Below are 19,640 nucleotides of genomic sequence, written 5' to 3'. Positions count from 1 at the left end.
TGGATTTTATATTAAAAAATGGTAATGGTAGAATTTTTATAAATGTTTTAACAATTTTGAAATTGTATTTAATTAATTCTGAAAATTTATATTACAATTTTTTTCAAATTCAGCAAAAAATTGAATTTTATTTTTAGTTTTTCAAATTAACAATAATAAATCTAGAAAATTTTTAATATTTAAATATTTTTAATATATTATAACTAATTTTTAAATAAAAAATTTAGATCTTTTGTTGCAAAAAATTTTTATAGAAAATTTTCAAATTTTACAATCAATAGAAAATTTCAAAATTATATTTTATAATTTTGACAGTAAAAATTTGTAAAATTTTGAAATTTTATAATTTTTTGGAAACCATAAAAAATTTAATATAATTTATAAAAAATAATTTTAAAACTTAACAATCAATTTTGCATCAGAAAAGCTCAAAGTCATATTTTATAATTAATAAAAAAAATTAATCAAATTCGTGCAAATCCTAAAACAAAAAATTTCAAACTTTACAATGATCAAAAAGCTCATTATAATAAAATCCACATATTTACCTCAATCAAAAACTTAACACCCAAAACTTATAAAAAATTCCAGGTTACAAAAAATCAAACCTTCCATAAAGAAATCTCCAATTCCATCAGTTTCGCCAGCAGACACAACTATAATGGATCAACAACAAACCAGCAGAGCAAAAATAGCATAGTCATAGTCTATATATAATAAACATATATCTCAATATTCATAAAAAACAAGCCTATTTAGGAACAAGTCCCCGAGTCTTCGGATAAACCGGAGCAGGGATCTGCATCTGTGGAATTTTGCCAACACTCCTAGGCCGGGCCTTGGCGGAGGGAATCCTGGGCTTGGGAGTCCTGAGTCTTACATTAGAAGCATCCACATCAATGTCACCTTCATCCCGTAGCGCCTCTTCAAGAACCGCCTGAATAGTCGGAGCAATAGCCGGTCCCTGGTAGTCCAAAGTCGTCCTCGAGGGCATGTCCAGCTCTAAGTTGAGAATATTCTCCCCAGCATACCTGAACCCGCGGCCCATAGCCAGAGCAATCTTCGCGTACTCAGTAGTAGGTCTCCTAGCCCCAGGAGTCGCAGTCGGCCGCTGGATCACCTCAACACCAGCAACACTGGGCTCCTTGATCACCCAAGTGTCTTCATCCTCATCAAACCTCACCCTGGTCAAGATCTTGTGCTTCTCCTCCACCGGGATGAAGTTATCAATAATCAAGTACTTGAGCTTCAACTCCTTCATCAAATCATGCTGCGTCTCCTCCAGCTCCCGACGATCCCGGTTGTACTCGCCGTTAATATCCTCGAGCTCCTGCTTCAGCGCCTGAAGCTTAGCGAAGCACTTTCTGAGCTTCTTGGACTTGACATCCACCTCCTGCTGCAAGTTCGCGTAAGTATCCCTGACCCCCAAGAAAGTGGACTCCTCATCCTCCAACTTCTGCTGCATCTCCACCTCGCGCTTCTTCCGCTCAGCAATCTCCGCTGACCTCTGCTCCAAGGCGCGCTGCTGCTCGTTGGTATGATCAACAATATTCTTCCCGCCACAAAGCATCTTGCTCTCCAACTCCTTGATCCTCATCACCAGCTGCTCAGTCTCCTGCTTCTCGGTCTTAAGCTGCTCGGCGATCATTTTCTTCTCAGCTTCAGTCACCCGGTTGTCTTCCTTGTTATCATCAACCTCCGACTCGGTGTCCTCTTCTTCCTTCTCCCTTTCATCACGCTTCTTCTTGGTCTTCTTTTTCTTCTTAGCAACCGGACCCTTTTGAGCCAGCCGTTCCTTGAGTCTGCTGATCTCCTCCTGGTACTGCCTCAGCAAAGCGTCTTTAGGATCTTCATTGATCCTCGGCTTATTCTTAATATTCTTCGCCCGGTTAGCGTACCTGAGAGTAGTCAGCGTTTCATCGTAATTATACGAAGCAGGACCAATGTTAGCGACCATGATCGTCTTCGAGTTTCCACCCAGAGAGTCCTGAAGTAGCCGAGTCAGCTTGGAGTCACGGTAAGGAACATGAGTAGTTTTACCATCAACCAGAGCAGAAATAACGTTGCCTAACGCGGAGAGACTCAGATTGATCTTGCTGGCTTCCTTTAACCTGTCACCACAAGAACCGGTTTTGCTCTGCCTCTCACTGCCTGCCAGGTCTACCAGGTTCAAGCGGCCGACCCGGATCCCCTTGCTATCACCCACCAAGGACTCCATCTCGATAGTGATCAGGAAAATGGCATGGGACCTGGAACTGTGCTCGTTCATGTTAGTAGCACCTATTGTCCGGTTCAAGTTCCCCTTGTTCATCAGCTGCTGGATCTCCTGAGCACTCTTGCAGACCACTGTTGATAAATCCTTGACAAAGACTCCGCTATCAGGCTTCTCCTTCAGCTCGAATCTCAGCGACTGGTCGGCATGCAGAAGATCCCTGATTTCTTCCTGATAAATCTCGAGGTAGCTCGCGCGGACCAGGTACTGCATGTTCTCAGTACGGCCTATGTGGTTGAAGATATGCTCGAAGGACCTGGGGATGATTCCTCTCCGGTCGTAGTCATTCTTAGAGCCCTCCATCGTGTACGTTTTTCCAGTTCCGGTCTGTCCGTACGCGAATATCGTCCCGTTGAACCCGTCCAACACTGAAGAAACAAGCGGACGCACTGTCTCCTCGTAGATGTCCTGCTGACTAGAGTGCCAGTCGTAGACTGCGTCAAAAGTGAACACCTTCAAGTTGTCCTTGGACGGGTCTTCTCTAGGACTCTTTATCTCTACGACTCCTCGAGAAGGTGTTACTTCCACCACCCGGGAATACTGCCTCGCGGTTTCCTTTGCGTCCATGGGACGACATCTCACCACCACTTGGACGCACTGGGTCCCACTTTCTGAAATAGTGAGCGCCTTGGCTCGTTTTTTTGCTGATTTGCTTTCCTTCTCCATTTTAATCTAAAATTTAAAAAAAATTAAGCTTTTCAATGGTTTTAAGGAAAATATTTAACTTACCTTGAACTGCTGAAAATTATTAAACGTTTTGTTATTCAAGACTTAGATACAAGGTGTATTGATCCATTGTTTGAGTCCATACCAACCGTGTCAATGTCTTTTTTATTATTTGATAGCAACTTTTCACTCACTGTAATTGCGAAGAAATAATTAGAAATTGTAATTTGTTTTAAAAATACTCAACTTAATTTTGTATAAAAAACCACTTCTTTTTTTTTTTTTTTTTTTTTTTTTCACATCCTTACTTTGTTTATCGCAATTCAATTTACGTTTGACTACTTAAAATTGCGCGTGCGCACTCGCCCATGACAATTTCACTACCGATCAATGAACGCGTACTACCTGGAAGGAATACTTGCGAGTGTGGAGGTTAAGCAGGAATTTTTTTTATCTACTAAGACCAGCTGTTCTAAAAATTGTAAAAATTGTAAGTATTAATATTATTTAATGATACTTATCATGAATTAATTGATAATTTATAGTAAAATACAAATTTTTTACTTTTAAGACAGAAAATAAGCGAAAAATTGCAAAGTCAGCTACTCTAAAAAAATGGTGAAAAATCTAAAATTAATACCGAGTTTCACCGCTAGAATCTCTTTAGTCTGTGGCTGCCTAACCACGCGAGTTGATGACGTTACTTCAATAGTGTCCGCAAAATTTTCGAGTAACTGAACTAGTGACAACACTGGGACAATTAAAGAAACACTTCAATTTTTACAACTCATCTTTTTGGTTTTATTTTTTTTTTTTTTTCATCTGTGCTAGATATAAGTTCAATTATATATATATACATATCATTAAGTTGTGTGTATTTGTGGTCTAGAGCTCGGATTATAGATGTTCTACCTCGGCCTATATTATTGAGGCAATTAATACACGAATCACATGAGGAAACGTGATTCGATATTTAATATATAATTACGTATTTTTTATCTAAATTGTAAGTCATAAATTTTTTATAAAATTTTTAATTAGAGTTATTTTTGGATTTTAAGTTGTGGGGAGTTTTTAACCCCTGGGATTCGAGGTGACGTGTCTTTTCATAAAAAAAAAAAAAAAAAAAAACTAAATTTTTGTATGAAAATTTATTTTTGATTTTTTAATTTTAATTCTAGAATTAAAAAAGATCTGGAAAAAAATTAATCCTGCCGAAATTCTAGAAAATTTTATAAATAATTTAAGTAGCAGATATTTAATAATTTTAAAAATTTTTTTAATAAATAAATTAGTGCAAAAAAATTGACATGTGAAAAATTAAAAATGCGATTTTTTTTAAATAATTTTTTGGAAGAAAGTTTTTTGTTAAATAAAATTAAAAAATTGTGAAGTGACTGCTAACTTTGATGTCATGAAAATTTTTTAAATTATTTGTTAAATAAAATTAAAAAGTAGTTTAGTAATTTCAGTTTCATTTTTAAAAAATTTATTTTTATAAATTTGAAGAATAGTTATGGGTAATTGTATTTTTATAAATTATTGCAAGTTTTTATTTTTTAAATTTAGTCTTACTTTATACTAAAAAATGAAATTTTATTTTGTTAAATATTACTCTCATAATTATGATACTGAAATTGAGTTACTCAAAAATTTTTAGAATTTTTTTATCAAATGAATCATAGCAAGAAAAATCTATTTAAAAAATTCCATCTCTAGAGGCTCTTAAAAATTAAAAATGCCATTTTTTAGAACTAATTTTCCAGACCTAATTTATTTTTCACGAAAAATCAGAAAATTGTTAAGTTTTTGCTAATTTTAGTGTAATTGAATTTTTCTAGTAAAATCCAAAATCTATAAATTTTGTGATAGTTAAAATGGTTATAAGATTATTTTTTAATTTTTTAATAAATTATGAAAATAAACTGCAACAATTGAATTATAATGAAAAAATTTAGCAAAAAAATTCCACACAAAAATTTTAAAAAATTACAAAGCGAATTTTTATGAATAATTTTTTTATAATCACTGATTTTTTTTATAAAAATTCCAAGAATTATCAGATATCTCCTAATTTAAGAATCATAATATTTATTGGAAAAAATTATCATTTATAAATAACAAAAAAATGTTTATTATAATAACAATTGTTATTTAATGTGTAAATATAACTGCTTTAATTCCAATAGCACTCCAATTAGTATTCCTCAAAATATTATTTAATTCTTCATACATTTCCATAAAAATTTTCAAACATTTTTTTCACTTAAAAAATTTACAAATTATATTTTATACAAATTAAAAATTCTATTAAAAATTTTTATTTTCTAAAAAGTACCTTTAATTAAAAAAAAACTCAGTAATTATTTACAAGTGTAGTCAACTTCATTTTGGGCCATAACTAGGTGAAAAATTAACATTTTCAAATTTTTTTTTATTCTGCTTGTTTTTACGGCACATTTGATAAAAAATGTGACAGAAAAAAAATAAAGATTTCGATAGTTTTTTTGCCTTTAAAAGTTGGAAAAAATTTTGGCTTTTATGTTATAGGATAAAATTTTTATTTTATTTTTTTTTTATGTTTTTGATACATTTTTTTTTTTTTCGAAAAGTACATAAAAAACGAACAATTAAAAAAAAAATGTTACATGATCTAGCATGGGTTGACCCCACTTGTAAGTAATTACTAAAAACTCTATTCTCTCCTACATTTTAAAAATAATCTTTAAAATCAATACTTAAATAACACCTTTTAACTTTTTACCCCTTCCAAAAATCTCACCTGATAAATTCAACCAACTATAATCAACTTGACCTAAATAAAATAAACCAATCTGATAATATTTTCCAGGCCAACATGAAGCTATGGCTGGTGGTGATCCACATCATCCTGGTGGGCACAAATTTATGGGCGACTGCTCACTACAACGAGGAGGTGACTGAAGACAACGAGTTTGCGGAGTTTGAAGACTTCGAGGACGAGAAACCCGCATCTGCTTCTGACCAGTTTCATCCCGCCAGCACCACCAATAAAAATAATAATAATAATAACAATAATAATAATGATAATAATAACAATAACAACAACAATGACGATGAAGTATCTGTAGACGACTACGAAGAAGAAGATTCACTGGTAGAAGATGACATAGATTCAGAATTCGACCATTTCCAAGACGAAGAAGAGTTTGAAGGTCTAGACAACAACAACAAGAACGCTGGAAAATCCGACGAGCCATCAACATTGACCATCACAAAAGTACCCTTGCACTTACGGGCTCGTTGGGACAGTTACTACTTGGAGATTCTTATGGTGACCGGGTTGGTAATCTACTTTATCAACTACTTCACCGGGTGCTCGAAGAACTGTCGTCTAGCGGAGTCCTGGTTCGCCGAGCACCGGAAAATCTTGGAGGCAAACTTCTCCTTGGTCGGCGACACCGGAAAATCCCTGGAGGAATCCTCAGAAAATTTCCTGATCAAGGAAAGCGAGTCCCAGTACAGCATCTACTGTTCAGGTCGGGTTGGCTGCGAATCGCTGCTGATAGAGTTGAAACTACTGAAGCGACAAGACCTGATAAATGTAATAGCTCAGATTCTAAGGCCCCAAAACGATCAGGCTCACTTAAAATTTGAGATGTCCAAGGACGAGACTGATAACTTTGTCTTCGCGGTGGCTACCAAGCGGACTGCAGTCCATTTCACTCGGGACATTGCAGATATTTCTACCTACTGTCCCGAAAAAAGGCCGGGAGATAAATTTGGACTTCCTGCTGGGTTCTATCTGATGTCAGAGATCTCAGAGGCTGCTACTGCGGTTCTGGACTCCAAGGTTGTGGCTGCTTTTACCAAATACTCCCAGTTTATTGACTATATTCATATCAGCGATCAGTATAGTGGAAATAAACAGCAAGAGTAAGTTGTAATTGATAGTAATTGTTTTTTTGTACTAATTGATGATCATTTTTATGATTTTTAGGGACTCTGGGGCGTTAACTATGCCGGAGGTGAAGAGAGTCCTCCTGGTTGGACTGAATATCAGCGTGAAGGGAAAAAATCCTAATGCGGAGTCTGTGGAAAAAATGAGAGCGTTGTTACAGTTGACGTTCTATCTTGTTGATAAATTAAGGCGTTATAGAATGTCTAAGGAGGTAAAGTTTCTGATATTTTTATTACTACCAATATTTGGTGGTTTTGCATCAAAATAGCTGGAGCAATTACTGATAAATAGCACACAGAAAAAAAGGTTTAGCGCAGCGGGCCGAAAGTTGACGCTTTCTGCCCGTCGAGCAAAAAAAATTTTTACTTCGGCAAACACAGCTTCGGCCTTCTTTCAGGCACTCGAAAGTTTTCTTGAGCTAAGAATTTCGTTCTCCAGTCAAGAAATTTTTTTTCTGTGCAAGCATATATGCATTAAAGCATGGCTCGGAAGTATTATTCTCTATTAAGGTAGTTGTCATGGTATAATATTGTCAAAAAATTAGAGATTATACGCGCCGCAAAAATATATGAACTTGTAGCTAAGTAATCCATAATTTTTACGCAAGATTGTAGCCGTGGAGACACAACCCATACAATTGTTTCTGTCCGACTCCGTAGATGTATACTTTTTCATAAATTGTTGAACTTTAATCCGTTATTTATAAATAATTACACGGTCAAAAATTGTTTTTTTTTTTTTTTTTAAATCACAACAAATACATTAAAAGACTGTCAGTTTTTTTAAAGTTTCTGACAGTTAGTTTTTTATTTATAACTAAGAAATTGGTACAAGACTGCAGAGAGCGTATGCAATCAATGTTAATTATCCAATTTTTAATTGAATTCATCTCGGGTTAGAGGTGGTCAATCGACTTCAAATTTTAAGAGTAATTGTATCATCATGTCCTTAATAAGTATACAAAAATTTAGAATTTTCTGACGGCATGCCTTAACCACGACAACTACCTTAAGGTCGAAAAAACCTTTTTTTTACGATACTTTTTTTTGAAAAAAATTTTATTTGACAAATACAAGAAGTATTATCCATGTAGTGAACGTCTGTAAAGTTACCATTGACGCAATCCAGTATTGATGGATGTTATTTATGATTTCTCGGAATCTAATCAAGTAAAAAAATTTGAACTAGAGCAACTAATTAGCAACAAATTTATCACCGACAAACGAATGTAGTGACAACTTTTAACTTTTCTAAGGCACTTATAACTTTGAACATCTTTAATAATCTTAAAATCTTGCTCACGTCCAGAAAATGTAAATAACTTAAAATTGGTCACAGGAATTCAGGACAATAATTTCAAACTACGTATTGATTCTAGTTGAACGTTTCGTCATTTTATTAGGACTTCCTCAGCAACTACAAATAAACATAAAAATTATAACCTTTGTATACAAAAATATTCGTAAAAAATTTTTATAGTACAATTATACCTTAATCATACTAGTTCACAGTTTAAAATATATTATTATTGAAACATATAAAGTATTAGTATACATATTATAAAACTTTACAAAAATTAACAACTTAAACTGAGAACTAGTATGATTAAGGTATAACTGTACTATAAAGTAGTTTATTTTTTTATGCTGTAAAAAATAAAAAGAATTAGATTTATCTTAGCGCTCACAATCTGCATATTATAATTCTTACAGCGTAATATTACTTGCAATTGATTTCAAATAAATAAAAGCATTATCTTTATTATAAGACTGGATAACTCTTAAAACACGTTTGTTAAGGTCACGGTAATTTTTTTTAATTAGCATCAATACTGCGTGTATTAATTTGGTCAATTATAATACGACTAATTTTTGTTAGTATCCACAGCTTTAATGATTAAAAAATTCTTAATTATATTTAACGATTATGTATTGATAAAAAATTACCTTGATTAACGAGAAAATATTTTTAATCAAGAACGTAATTTTTAAAAATTTAATCAAGAGAAGAAATTCTTCACTTGAATTAAGTTAAATTTCCTTAAACCAAGAACATTTTTTTACTTAATTCTTCAAGACAATTAAGTTAAATTCTTAAAAATGATGATTTTTGTTCAAAATTTTTTCTTCTAAATTAAATTAATTTTATCAGTCTATATATTTTAAAGGGAAGTTATTACTTAGATGAATTTCACGTTCAGATAAATTAATTAAAAAAAAAGAGAACTTATAAGCATTCAAGTAGACTGAATAATTTTTATTATATTTAAAATTACTATTAATATTAAATTTAATTCAAATTAGCCAAAAAAATACTTTATTAATATTTTCGCCATGAACATAATTTCTATAGATATTCCGACCAGTCACTTAATTGACAAAGACCATACTAATTGCTATTAAATTTCAGGCTAAAAACAAATCAGACAAAAATCGTCAGAAAGTTGAAGAAGCTTTCTTAAAGACAACCCACGCAGCACGTGCAGAAGCTGCAGCAGCCAAGCGCGAGGAGAAACGCCGCCAGGAAAAAGAGCGAATTCTCCAAGAAGAGGATCCCGACAAGCAGCGAAAGTGGGAGGAAAAAGAACAAAAACGTCTGGCGAAAAAACGCGCCCCTAGAATGAAGCAACTCAAAGTTAAAGCCCTGTGATTTAAATCCCTTTGTAAACATTTTTTTTCTAATTTAATTTATCTAATACCTTTTATTGAGAAGAGGACTGATTTCATCATCGCATTTAAATCGTACGTATTCTCATTGGAAAAATCAATCTCACTTTTTACATTATTTTTTTTCGAATCGCGATTTTTTGTGGTACCTCGAACAAATATCAATAATAATCATTGTATCAGATTGTAATTTTGTAGCACTTTTTTTTTCATATTTAATCAGGTCATTTCAAAGGCACCAACAATTGTTATTGATTAAATTATCAAATTTAATCATCTCTTTAAAATAAGTCAAGAAGTTTTGTAAAATTTTCGAGTTTTTTAGAAGAAAAAATTTTAGTGTGTCAAATGCTGCAAAATTAGTCATAAATATAACATCGCATATTAAGTTTACAATATTTGATTGTTGAGTGCAACTGCGTGATGTGCGTTAAATATATATTCATATATATTGACCATACTTAAATCATGTATTAAATAATAATGTATAATTTATTGTACATAATAAAACGTTTTACAAACTGAAGCAATAAGTTGTAAAAATAAAATAATCTTTAAGACAATACTTTACTTTTTTTTTTAGTTTCAAAGTATAATACGGTCTTAAATAAAAAAAAAATTAAATTATATAATCAAAGAAGTTATTTTAATTCATACTACTGAAATTAGTAATCTGAAAATTTTTGGAACTTTTATAACGAATCAATTATTATAAAAAAATACAATTTTAAAAATTCACACTTATAATTTCTTTTAATTTCTACATGTGAAATTTTTCTGCTAAATTTTTTTTTATTATAATTTAACTGTTATAAAGGTAAAAAATTTTTAGATGTCTGTTAAATTTAGTATTATTTTAATTTCATAAAAAAATTTATTTTTATCAATGTTAATTTTTAAGAAATTATAAAAAATTAATTTATATAATTTTCTTTTGAATCTATTTTTTAAATTGAATTTTTGGATTTACAAATTGTAAATTTCTTTAAATTCAGCTACAAATATCTTCTTCACTTTGATTTGTACAATTAAAAAAATCAGAAAATTATATCTAAAGAAAAAATGATTAATTAATTTAATTTTTTTAAGCAAAATTTTAAATTTAAAGTATTTCAAATTTTCCCTCGTAAAGAAACAAGTTTCTGCGCCGCCGCGTTTCAATCCATAATAAACTTAGTATACATTATATACATCAATAATTAAATAAGATTATTTTACAAAAGCCACGTCAGTGTTAAAAGAGCTCGTTAATGACCTGCATCAACAATTCCACTCACTAATCACAACAACAAAAACATAAATAACTAAAGAAGTTCAATGGACGAATCCATCAGGACGAATCTCATTGGTCCAACCTCGGATTTCGATCACGATGTCATCCTAAGCGATAATTTAGAATTCTGGATGACGCGACTCCCGCCATCACTCAAAAAAATACCGATCATTCACCTAGCGATCCCAGGTCAGTAAACGTAACCTTCAATTGTCGTTTTTGTTTTAATTTTCTATGATTGTATCGTAGAACTAAACATAAATCATAACCTAGGTAATTTTATGAAAATAATTACATTGAAGTTAGCAGTCACTTGAACACTTTTTATTTTTTTTAATAAACAAATTTGTTTCAAAAAATTATTTTTTAAAAATTGTATGAAAATTAATTTAGCATATATTAAATAATTTTAAGAATTTCAAAACAAATAAATTATATAAAAAAAAAATTACAAAAAAATTGACATTTAGAAATTAAAAAAAAATGTAATTTTAAAAAAATAAATTTTCTAAACAAATTATTTTGTCAAATTAAATTAAAAATTTTTCAAGTGACTGCTAACTTTAATGTCATAAAAATTGTACTTTTATTTTTTTGAAATTTCTACAAGTCAATTTTTTGTTTGCTAGTAGGATTTATTTATTGTTACAAAAATACTTGAAATAATGAAATGTCTGCTAAATTAATTTTAATTTAAAAATATTATTTTTAAAAAATTGCATTTTTTTTAATTTCTCCATATCAATTTTTTTTGCCATAATTTATTTGTTACAAAAATTATCAAATATCTGCAAAATTAATTTTCATATGAAAATTAATTTAGCATATATTTATGATACTGAAATTAACAGACGTCAAACATTTTTTCCGATTTAAATAACAATTAAATTATTTTTTTTTTTTTTTAATTTGTTTAAAGTCGCATAAACTACTAAGGTCATGAGCGACTACGGTAGGTGGTAAACTTTTGAGATTGGAACTCGTTTTATTTTTTTGGGCTGAGCAGAATAATACACTTAAATATTGAAAATATTCGTTGGTGTACGCCGGACTCGAACTCGGTCCAATGCTTTGGTAAGCAAGGGCCGGATCCGATAGGGCTACTCCGCGCCTCAATTAAATTATTATAAAAAAAATTTAATAAAAAAATTCCACCCAAAGAATTAAAAAAAAAAAACTACAAGTCCAAATTTTTAGAAATTTTTGTTTTATCATAATTAATTTGTTGAAAAAATTTCAAAATCTATCAGATGTTTGCTAATTTCAGTATTACAATTATTTTATAATGTTAAGAATTTTTTTTAACAAATAAATTATGGCAAAAAATTGACATGAACAAATTAAAAAAAAAAATAAAAAATGCAATTTTTTAAAAATAATTTTTCGGAACAAATTTTTTCGTTAAATAAAATATGACATTAAAGTCAGTTATTATTTAACAACTTTTTAATTTTATTTAATAAAAAAATTTGTTCTAAAAAATTAAAAAAAAAAAAATGCATTTTTAATTTTTTAAAATTTCTACGTCAATTTTTTTTTTCTCATTTTTTTTTCCATTAATTTTTTTCTTTAAAAAATGCTAAAAATGATTAAAAATCTGTTACTTTAATTTTCATAAATAAAAATAAAGAATTTCTCACGTGACTGCTAACTTTAATTTCATGATAATTTTAGGTTCTCACAACACAATGACGTACACAATAGACCGGTTCAACAATGTTGGCCCTGATGAACCAGCATCTCTTCAATTTTTCGGGAAGTATTTTTCACTTATATCAAAACCGCTGATATTTAATTGGTCTGTCACGCAGTATGACGATATAGTTCAGCAATTGAATGGCGGAATTCGTTATCTAGACTTAAGATTAGCAACCAAGACTAATAATAATAACAACAACATCGAAGCTAATGACATTGACAATGACAACGTTTACTTTCTTCACGGCCTGTACGGTGATGAAGTGACACAACACTTGATAAACATAAAAAACTGGCTGCTCCTGCACCCAGAGGAGATAATAATAATCGACTGCCAGCATTTCTACCTGTTCAACGAGCGAATCCACAAAAGATTCGTTAACAAGCTGAAGAATATATTCAAAGAGTTGATATGTCCTTCAACAATAAATCTGCAGAAGATAACCCTGGACTGGATGGCGAGCAACCGGTACCAGCTGATACTCGTCTACAGGAACGAGATCGTCAGGACCGAAGTCAACTTCTGGCCTAGCGGACTGTGGCCATCGCCCTGGCCAGATACTACTCGGCCTAGAGCTCTGGTGGACTTCTTAGATATGAGACTGAAAACACGGCTCGCTGACACCGGGTTCGTGTCCCAGTGCTTGCTTACTCCGGATGCTAAGTATATTCTGAGGCACTTGTGCGGAAGCTTGCATCGTGATCTAGCGGGGGCTTGTAGGAAAACTTCGCTGGAATGGATCAAAAGGAATGCGCCTGGTGAAGGAGGGCTTAATATTGTGATCACGGATTATGTATCCTTTGATAATTTTCTTTTTTGTAAGCTTGTCATCCAGAGGAATGCTTTATTGCTCAATTATTATGAAAGACACTCCAATGCTTTTAATCCATGCCCATGAGAGGAAGTTTGGATTTTGTTTGAGGTTGTAATTGTAAATGGGGTTAGTTTTTCAAAATGATACTAAAGGTAGTACTACCGGTTTTAGAATTGACGTTCAGAATTTGATGAAACTTGTAATATAGGTACATAATAATATCTTAATTAACCACTTGAATTTTTGGAGGCCTACCGAAAACTGAAAAAAACATATTAATATTTACATATTTTTGCCTTTACCATTGATCCTTATGGAAAATCACAGCCTTTATTTTATTTCACAAAATTGGACGTTCAGATTCTTACAAAGATTAAGACAACGAGAGAAAATAACATCTAGAACATATTTAATGACAATGATAATGATCCATGCTAAAAGGGCGCATTAAAAAAATAGGAAAACGGTTGACCCTGTAGGCCATCCCTGCAACTTCCCGTTAATTCCATATCTAGGCGCTTAAAATTACACTTATGGCGTTTTTGAGCTCTTCGAGCTCAAGAATACAATTTATGTGTTATTTTGAGCTCTCCGAGCTCAGAGAGATAGCTTTCCTACGCTTTTGAGTTCTTCGAGCTCAAAAATCTTATCAAAGTTCGATAAAACACGATTTTTTTAATTTTCAAACTGCGATAACTTTTAAATGAATCAACCGATTTGCACGCGGTTGGCGGCGATTGATATAGTTTTTTGAGCTCTATAAATAATTCTGAACAAAAAAATTGATCTGATGAAAAATATCGGAGTTATTACAAATAACACTTTTTTCGACAACGATATCTCACGAACGCATCAACCGATTCTGACGCTTTTGGTGGCGATCGATGCGAGTTTTCAAGGTTAAGAGCTGATTAGTTTTTGAGGTCGATCGGTTCAGCCAATTCGGAGATATTTAAAAAAAATGAAAAAAAAAAAACAACTTTTTTTTTCACTTTTTTTGCAATTTCTCAAAATCTACTGGTCCGAATCGGTTACAACTTACAGGAAATCTAAGTTTGGCGAAGATCTTTCGAATGACACCAACTGCGATCAAATCGGTCAAGCCGTTCAGAAGTTATAAGAGGTTTACACACACACACACACACACACACACACACACACACACACACACACACACACACACACACACACACACACACACACACACACACACACTCACACATACACACACACAGACATACGGACATCATTGCGGAAACATTCGGGGAAGCTTCCTAGGACCCCGAAACGTCAACATCCGTGAAAACTCGATTTTCGAAAAACGGGGTGAAACCAATAACTTCCCAACTTTTGAAAATTTTCAATTTTCTTAGCGGGAAGTTAAAAATGGATTAAATAGATATATTTGTGAAAAATTTTTTCTCACACTATTGTTAGCGTAAGAAAATAATGATTTTGAAAAAAAAATTTTTTTCAGAAAAACTATATCTTAATGTTTATGATCGTTTTTTTTTCAGTGATATCTGTGGTGAAAAAAAACTTCAGATAGTAGCTATAAAAATCCAGATTATACTGCGTGATATTTGGATTATACTCATTGTAATCTGGATTATACTCATTGTAATCAGGATTATTCTAGCTACTATCTGAAATTTTTTTTCATTCAGTATAATCTGGGATGATTTCTAGTGTCATCTTGTTCTTTCCGTGTACGTAATAGATTTGTTAATTATCTATTTCATAGCAGAGCGTTTTTTTCAAAATTCTCATTTGTTTAAAAGAAAAACATAAAACTGCAATAGTTTTATAATTATGAGTGCAACAAGGATAGTACCGATTTATACAAGCTATAGATAAATAAATTAATCGAAAACTTATGAGATTAAAATAATTTTCAAATAAAAAATGAATTAATACGATCACGCATACTTAGCAATTTTTTAAAAATATTTTTAATTGTAATGCTAAAAGAGTGTATGTTTAGTTAGAATACGCCTCTTTTGAGTGACTCTACCGTTTTTTTTTTTTATTTTTAGGCTAAAAATAAACATTTTAATGAATTATTTAGAAAAACAATTTATAGGCCCTTTTAGCTTTAGGTCATAAAATTTTTAAATTCCTAAAGCTAAAAGGGCGCATAATAAGAGACATACGCCCTTTTAGCTTTAGGAAATCAATGCTTTATTTTTAGGCGAAGAATATGTTAACCAGTCGATTGGTGATAAAAAAAAGTTATGCGCCCTTTTACTTTTTGGCACGCGATTTGTTAATAAAAAACATTCAAAATTTATCTGTTTCTCTTTCTCCAACGCAATTTAGTATAGGGAAATCTACTACGTTAATCAAATCAGGTTGGGATTTGACTCTTGTGGTAACGGTAGTACTACCTTAAATCAGCAGACACTTAAAAATTTTTTGATTTTTCTTGAAATATAAACTAGAAAATTATAAAAAAAATTGAATTTTTCATATAAATTTTTCTTGCTATAATTTATTTGTTAAAGAAAAATTCTAAAAATTATTATTACACGGAAAGAACAAGATTACACTGGATAACATTCCAGATTATACTCAGTGACATCTAGTGAAAAAAAATTTCAGATAGTAGCTAGTATAATCCAGATTATACTGAGTGATATCTAGATTATACACATTGTAATCTCCTATTTCCCTCAGTAAAATCTCAGATTATACCGCGTATAATTTCACTGGATATAATCCGAGATTGTATCCTGTAGAATTTGGATTATACTCAGTAGAATATTGGATTATACCCAGTGATATCTCCGCGATTTTTTTCTAGCGCCTGCGCACTTAGCATTATCATATGACTATGAACAGGTTAGATCTTATTATCACAAGTCTAAACATAAAAATATACGTTTTATACACTATTTTTACATACCTTGTAATTTTAATAATTATCACGGCTATAAAACATATTATTACATAGCTCAAAATATAAATGTTCACACACTAATTAATGCACCGATTGGATTTTTTTAATGTTTAATATACTGATAATTGACTATAATTTACAAATTGTAAGCAGTACTTTATGCGCCGGCGCTAGAAAGAAAATGGCGCAGATATCACTGGGTATAATCCAAGATTCTACTGAGTATAATCCAAATTCTACAGGATGCAATCTCGGATTATATTCAGTGGAAGCTTACGGGGTATAATCTGAGATTTCGGTGGAAAAAATGGGAGATTACAATGAGTATAATCCAGATACCACTTATAATCTGGATTATACTAGTTACTATCTAAAATTTCTTTTCGCTACAGATGTCACTGAGTATAATCTGGAACGTTTTCCAGTGTAATCTTGTTCTTTCCGTGTAGGTGTCTTAATTTCAGTATCATTTCTCAAATAATTTCAATTGTAAAAGTTTATTGTAAGATTAATATTGTTAGAATATCAAAATTAACGGAGATCTGATGATTTTTAGGATTTTCTTTAACAAAAAATTATTATAAAATAAGCCTAAAAAGAATCCATATGAAAAAATTACACAATTTTTTACAAAAAAATAGTGATACTATTTCTTTAAAATATTTTTTCTGTAAAAATATATTTTTATTTATAATACTAAAATCCGGAAAAATTTGATAGTTTTTATAAACAAAATATATTTGAAAATTCGCGCTTGAAAATTTTCAAATTTTTTCATATGGAATGTTTGAAATAAATTTTTTTACACTATAATTGAATTTTGATAAAAATTTCAATAATTGTCGGATGTTTGCTAATTTAAATTTCATAAATTAAGTCAATTATTTTGTTTACTTTAAAAAATTTTTAATGGAGTAAATTTTGCGTGTGAAAAATTATTGACATAAGACATTAATTGTTCTCAGAAAATATAAATTGAAAGCTCTAATGAAAACGGTTAATATACTATCAACTTAATTTGTAGGCTAATTTGTACACTGGATTGGGTCATTAAAGAAAATTAATTTTCTAATTAAAAAAAAAAAAAGAAAAAAAATGCCTTAAAATTTTTAAATTTTAAGTTATTTAGAATTTTTAGAGTTGTAACATTTGCTCTAATAAAAGATTTATAACTTTTCTCTTAAAATTACAGCCAAAACACACGGCATTTCTTGTACATGCACTTCGCTAACATCCAAGCACATAATGACTCGTATTTTGAAGCTAAAGATGATTTCAAATAACTCAAATCAAAGAAAATGAAATAGATTTTTTGTCAAGTAATTTGAATAAATGAAAGGAAATTTTGAAGAGCTTTTTATAGAGTTGATGAATGAAGCTAGTTTTTTCAATATTTTTTTATGACAACAAACGAACAAAGAATTTTTTTTATCACCCAAATGATGAGGCTCAATTTTAAAAAAAGTATTAAAATAGTGTATTTTTCGAATGTTACTTTAGTCAAAGATATTTTTATAAATAAATATTTAAAAACTTGAAGGTATAAATTTATTAGTTTCCTTAAAGATGAAAAAAATTATATCTTAATGTTTATGATCGTTTTTTTTTCAGTGATATCTGTGGTGAAAAAAAACTTCAGATAGTTGCTATAAAAATCCACTATAAAAAAACGGTTGACCCTAAAGGCCATCCTTGCAACTTCCCGCTAATTCCATACTTGAGTGCTCAAAATTACACTAATTACGTTTTTGAGCTCTTCGAGTTCAAAAATATTAATTTCGTATCATTTTGAGCTCTCCGAGCTCGAAAATCTGATAGGAGTTTAATAAAACACTATTTTTTGAAGTTTAAAATTGCAATTACTTTCGAATGAATGAACCGATTTCCACGCAATTTTAAGATTAAATTGATCAAACGAGTAATTTTGAAGTAATTCCAAAAAAACACTTTTTTCGGTTTTCTTTCGACAACGATAACTCACAAACGAATCAACCGATTTTGACCGAGCTGGCGGCGATCGACGTGTTTTTTTTTTTAATGTTAATAGCTGATTAGTTTTTGAAATCGATCGGTAGAGCCGTTTAAAAGTTATTTAAAAAAATTTTTTTTTGTAGTTTTTTTGAGATGGTTCAAAATCTACCGGTTTGAATCGGTCCAAAGTGTATTCAAAATCTAAGTTTAGTCAAGCCCTTTTGAATGGCACCATCCGCGAAGAAATTGGTCAAGCCGTTCAAAAGTTATAAGAGGGTCACACACACACACACACACACACACACACACACACACACACACACACACACACACACACACACACACACACACACACACACACACACACACACACACACACACACACACACACACACAATACATACATACATACAGGCATACTGACATCATCGCGAAAACATTCAGGGAACCTTCCTAGGACCTCAAAACTTCGAGATCTGTTGAGAACTCGATTTTCGAAAAACGGGGTAAAACCAATAACTTTCCGATTTTTTAAAATTTTCAATTTCCTTAGCGGGAAGTTGAAAATTTTTCGTCAATCAACATAGTGACAAAAGCGTAAAAATTTTTTTTCAATAAATTATCTATTTCATAAAATAAAAATTAGAACATGTTTAAAATGAATTTTCTTTTATTTTTACTGAAATTTGATTGTGTTTAAAAAGAGAAAAGCGTCAAATGTACTATGTTCAGCAGTTAATTTTCTCATTATTTGATCAATCATTTTGTTTTCTGTTTAGCCAACTTACTTCCAAAATCAACCATCAGTTGAGAAATTGCTTGATTATTAGGTCAGAATATATTACTATATATTATTATTAGAATATTATTATTCTGAAACAAAGTATTTTTTTTCCACAAATTAATCATTTCAGATAATTGATAAAAAATTAATAACAGAAATAATAATAATGATAACTAGAAATTTAAATTGCGCACTGTACGCGCGCGTTATAATCCTCAATGAAGAAATAGTTACATTCTCTTAGAAATAGTCAAATAGCTTCCTCCGATCTCAAAACGTGGAGATCTGATGAAAACTTGATTTTTGAAAACCGGAGTGAAACCAATAACTTCCTGATTTTTTTAAAATCATTGATTTTCATAGCGAAAAGTTGAAAAACGAATTAATGTGAATGATTCAAAATGCGCAAACTTAACTCGTACTGCATGTAAGTGTGCGCACTCGTGTGGGGTAAATTTGCGCCACTAAGGGAAAATTGTGAATTTTTAATGCCCTGAGCAGACTGATTTTAATAATTCTTACATAACTTTATTGAGACATAACATAACTTTAAATGTTATGCTAAATAAAAAGCGCAAATACATTATTGACAGACAAAAAAAATGATTTACTTTAGTTACTATCCGCAGTACAGTGTCACAATCTTTGTTATGACA

At 30.9% G+C, this 19,640-nt stretch overlaps 3 protein-coding genes across 5 annotated transcripts; 2 read left to right on the top strand and 1 right to left on the bottom strand.

Moving 5' to 3' along the window:
* Positions 1 to 634: 634 nt before the first annotated feature.
* LOC123268577 (kinesin-like protein KIF3B) lies at positions 635 to 3,333 on the bottom strand. Of its 2 annotated transcripts, XM_044733799.1 has the most exons (3): positions 3,247 to 3,273; positions 3,002 to 3,131; positions 635 to 2,944 (listed from the first exon to the last, which is right to left on the bottom strand). In XM_044733799.1, the coding sequence occupies exon 3, from the start codon at positions 2,936 to 2,938 to the stop codon at positions 752 to 754; it is 2,187 nt and encodes a 728-aa protein (XP_044589734.1). In that variant the 5' UTR covers positions 2,939 to 2,944; positions 3,002 to 3,131; positions 3,247 to 3,273; the 3' UTR covers positions 635 to 751. The 2 variants fall into 2 exon arrangements, with proteins under 2 accessions (XP_044589734.1, XP_044589733.1); XM_044733798.1 differs by having other exon boundaries at positions 3,002 to 3,333.
* A 277-nt stretch (positions 3,334 to 3,610) lies between these two features.
* On the top strand, positions 3,611 to 10,067 carry LOC123268581 (PAT complex subunit CCDC47). Of its 2 annotated transcripts, none has more exons than XM_044733803.1 (4): positions 3,611 to 3,944; positions 5,790 to 6,853; positions 6,918 to 7,089; positions 9,288 to 10,067. In XM_044733803.1, the coding sequence occupies exons 2-4, from the start codon at positions 5,796 to 5,798 to the stop codon at positions 9,525 to 9,527; spliced, it is 1,470 nt and encodes a 489-aa protein (XP_044589738.1). In that variant the 5' UTR covers positions 3,611 to 3,944; positions 5,790 to 5,795; the 3' UTR covers positions 9,528 to 10,067. The 2 variants fall into 2 exon arrangements, with proteins under 2 accessions (XP_044589738.1, XP_044589739.1); XM_044733804.1 differs by lacking the exon at positions 3,611 to 3,944 and adding an exon at positions 4,013 to 4,031.
* Positions 10,068 to 10,738: 671 nt separating this feature from the next.
* On the top strand, positions 10,739 to 13,840 carry LOC123268585 (PI-PLC X domain-containing protein 3-like). The gene is made up of 2 exons (XM_044733810.1): positions 10,739 to 11,006; positions 12,492 to 13,840. The coding sequence occupies exons 1-2, from the start codon at positions 10,862 to 10,864 to the stop codon at positions 13,412 to 13,414; spliced, it is 1,068 nt and encodes a 355-aa protein (XP_044589745.1). The 5' UTR covers positions 10,739 to 10,861; the 3' UTR covers positions 13,415 to 13,840.
* The last annotated feature ends 5,800 nt before the right edge of the window (positions 13,841 to 19,640 follow it).

Source organism: Cotesia glomerata, linkage group LG7, assembly GCF_020080835.1.
Source record: "Cotesia glomerata isolate CgM1 linkage group LG7, MPM_Cglom_v2.3, whole genome shotgun sequence".
Classification (NCBI taxonomy): Eukaryota; Metazoa; Arthropoda; class Insecta; order Hymenoptera; family Braconidae; genus Cotesia; species Cotesia glomerata.
The sequence above is the reverse complement of the archived record's forward strand: the minus strand, read 5'-3'. Positions and strand labels throughout refer to the sequence as shown.

Excerpts from the sequence above, each read along its gene's own strand:
- LOC123268577 (XM_044733798.1), bottom strand. The coding sequence starts at position 2,938 with ATGGAGAAGGAAAGCAAATCAGCAAAAAAACGAGCCAAGGCGCTCACT.
- LOC123268581 (XM_044733803.1), top strand. The coding sequence starts at position 5,796 with ATGAAGCTATGGCTGGTGGTGATCCACATCATCCTGGTGGGCACAAAT. Across the intron at positions 6,854-6,917 it reads AGTGGAAATAAACAGCAAGA|GGACTCTGGGGCGTTAACTA; the intron begins GTAAGTTGTAAT and ends TATGATTTTTAG. Across the intron at positions 7,090-9,287 it reads GTTATAGAATGTCTAAGGAG|GCTAAAAACAAATCAGACAA; the intron begins GTAAAGTTTCTG and ends ATTAAATTTCAG.
- LOC123268585 (XM_044733810.1), top strand. The coding sequence starts at position 10,862 with ATGGACGAATCCATCAGGACGAATCTCATTGGTCCAACCTCGGATTTC. Across the intron at positions 11,007-12,491 it reads CATTCACCTAGCGATCCCAG|GTTCTCACAACACAATGACG; the intron begins GTCAGTAAACGT and ends TGATAATTTTAG.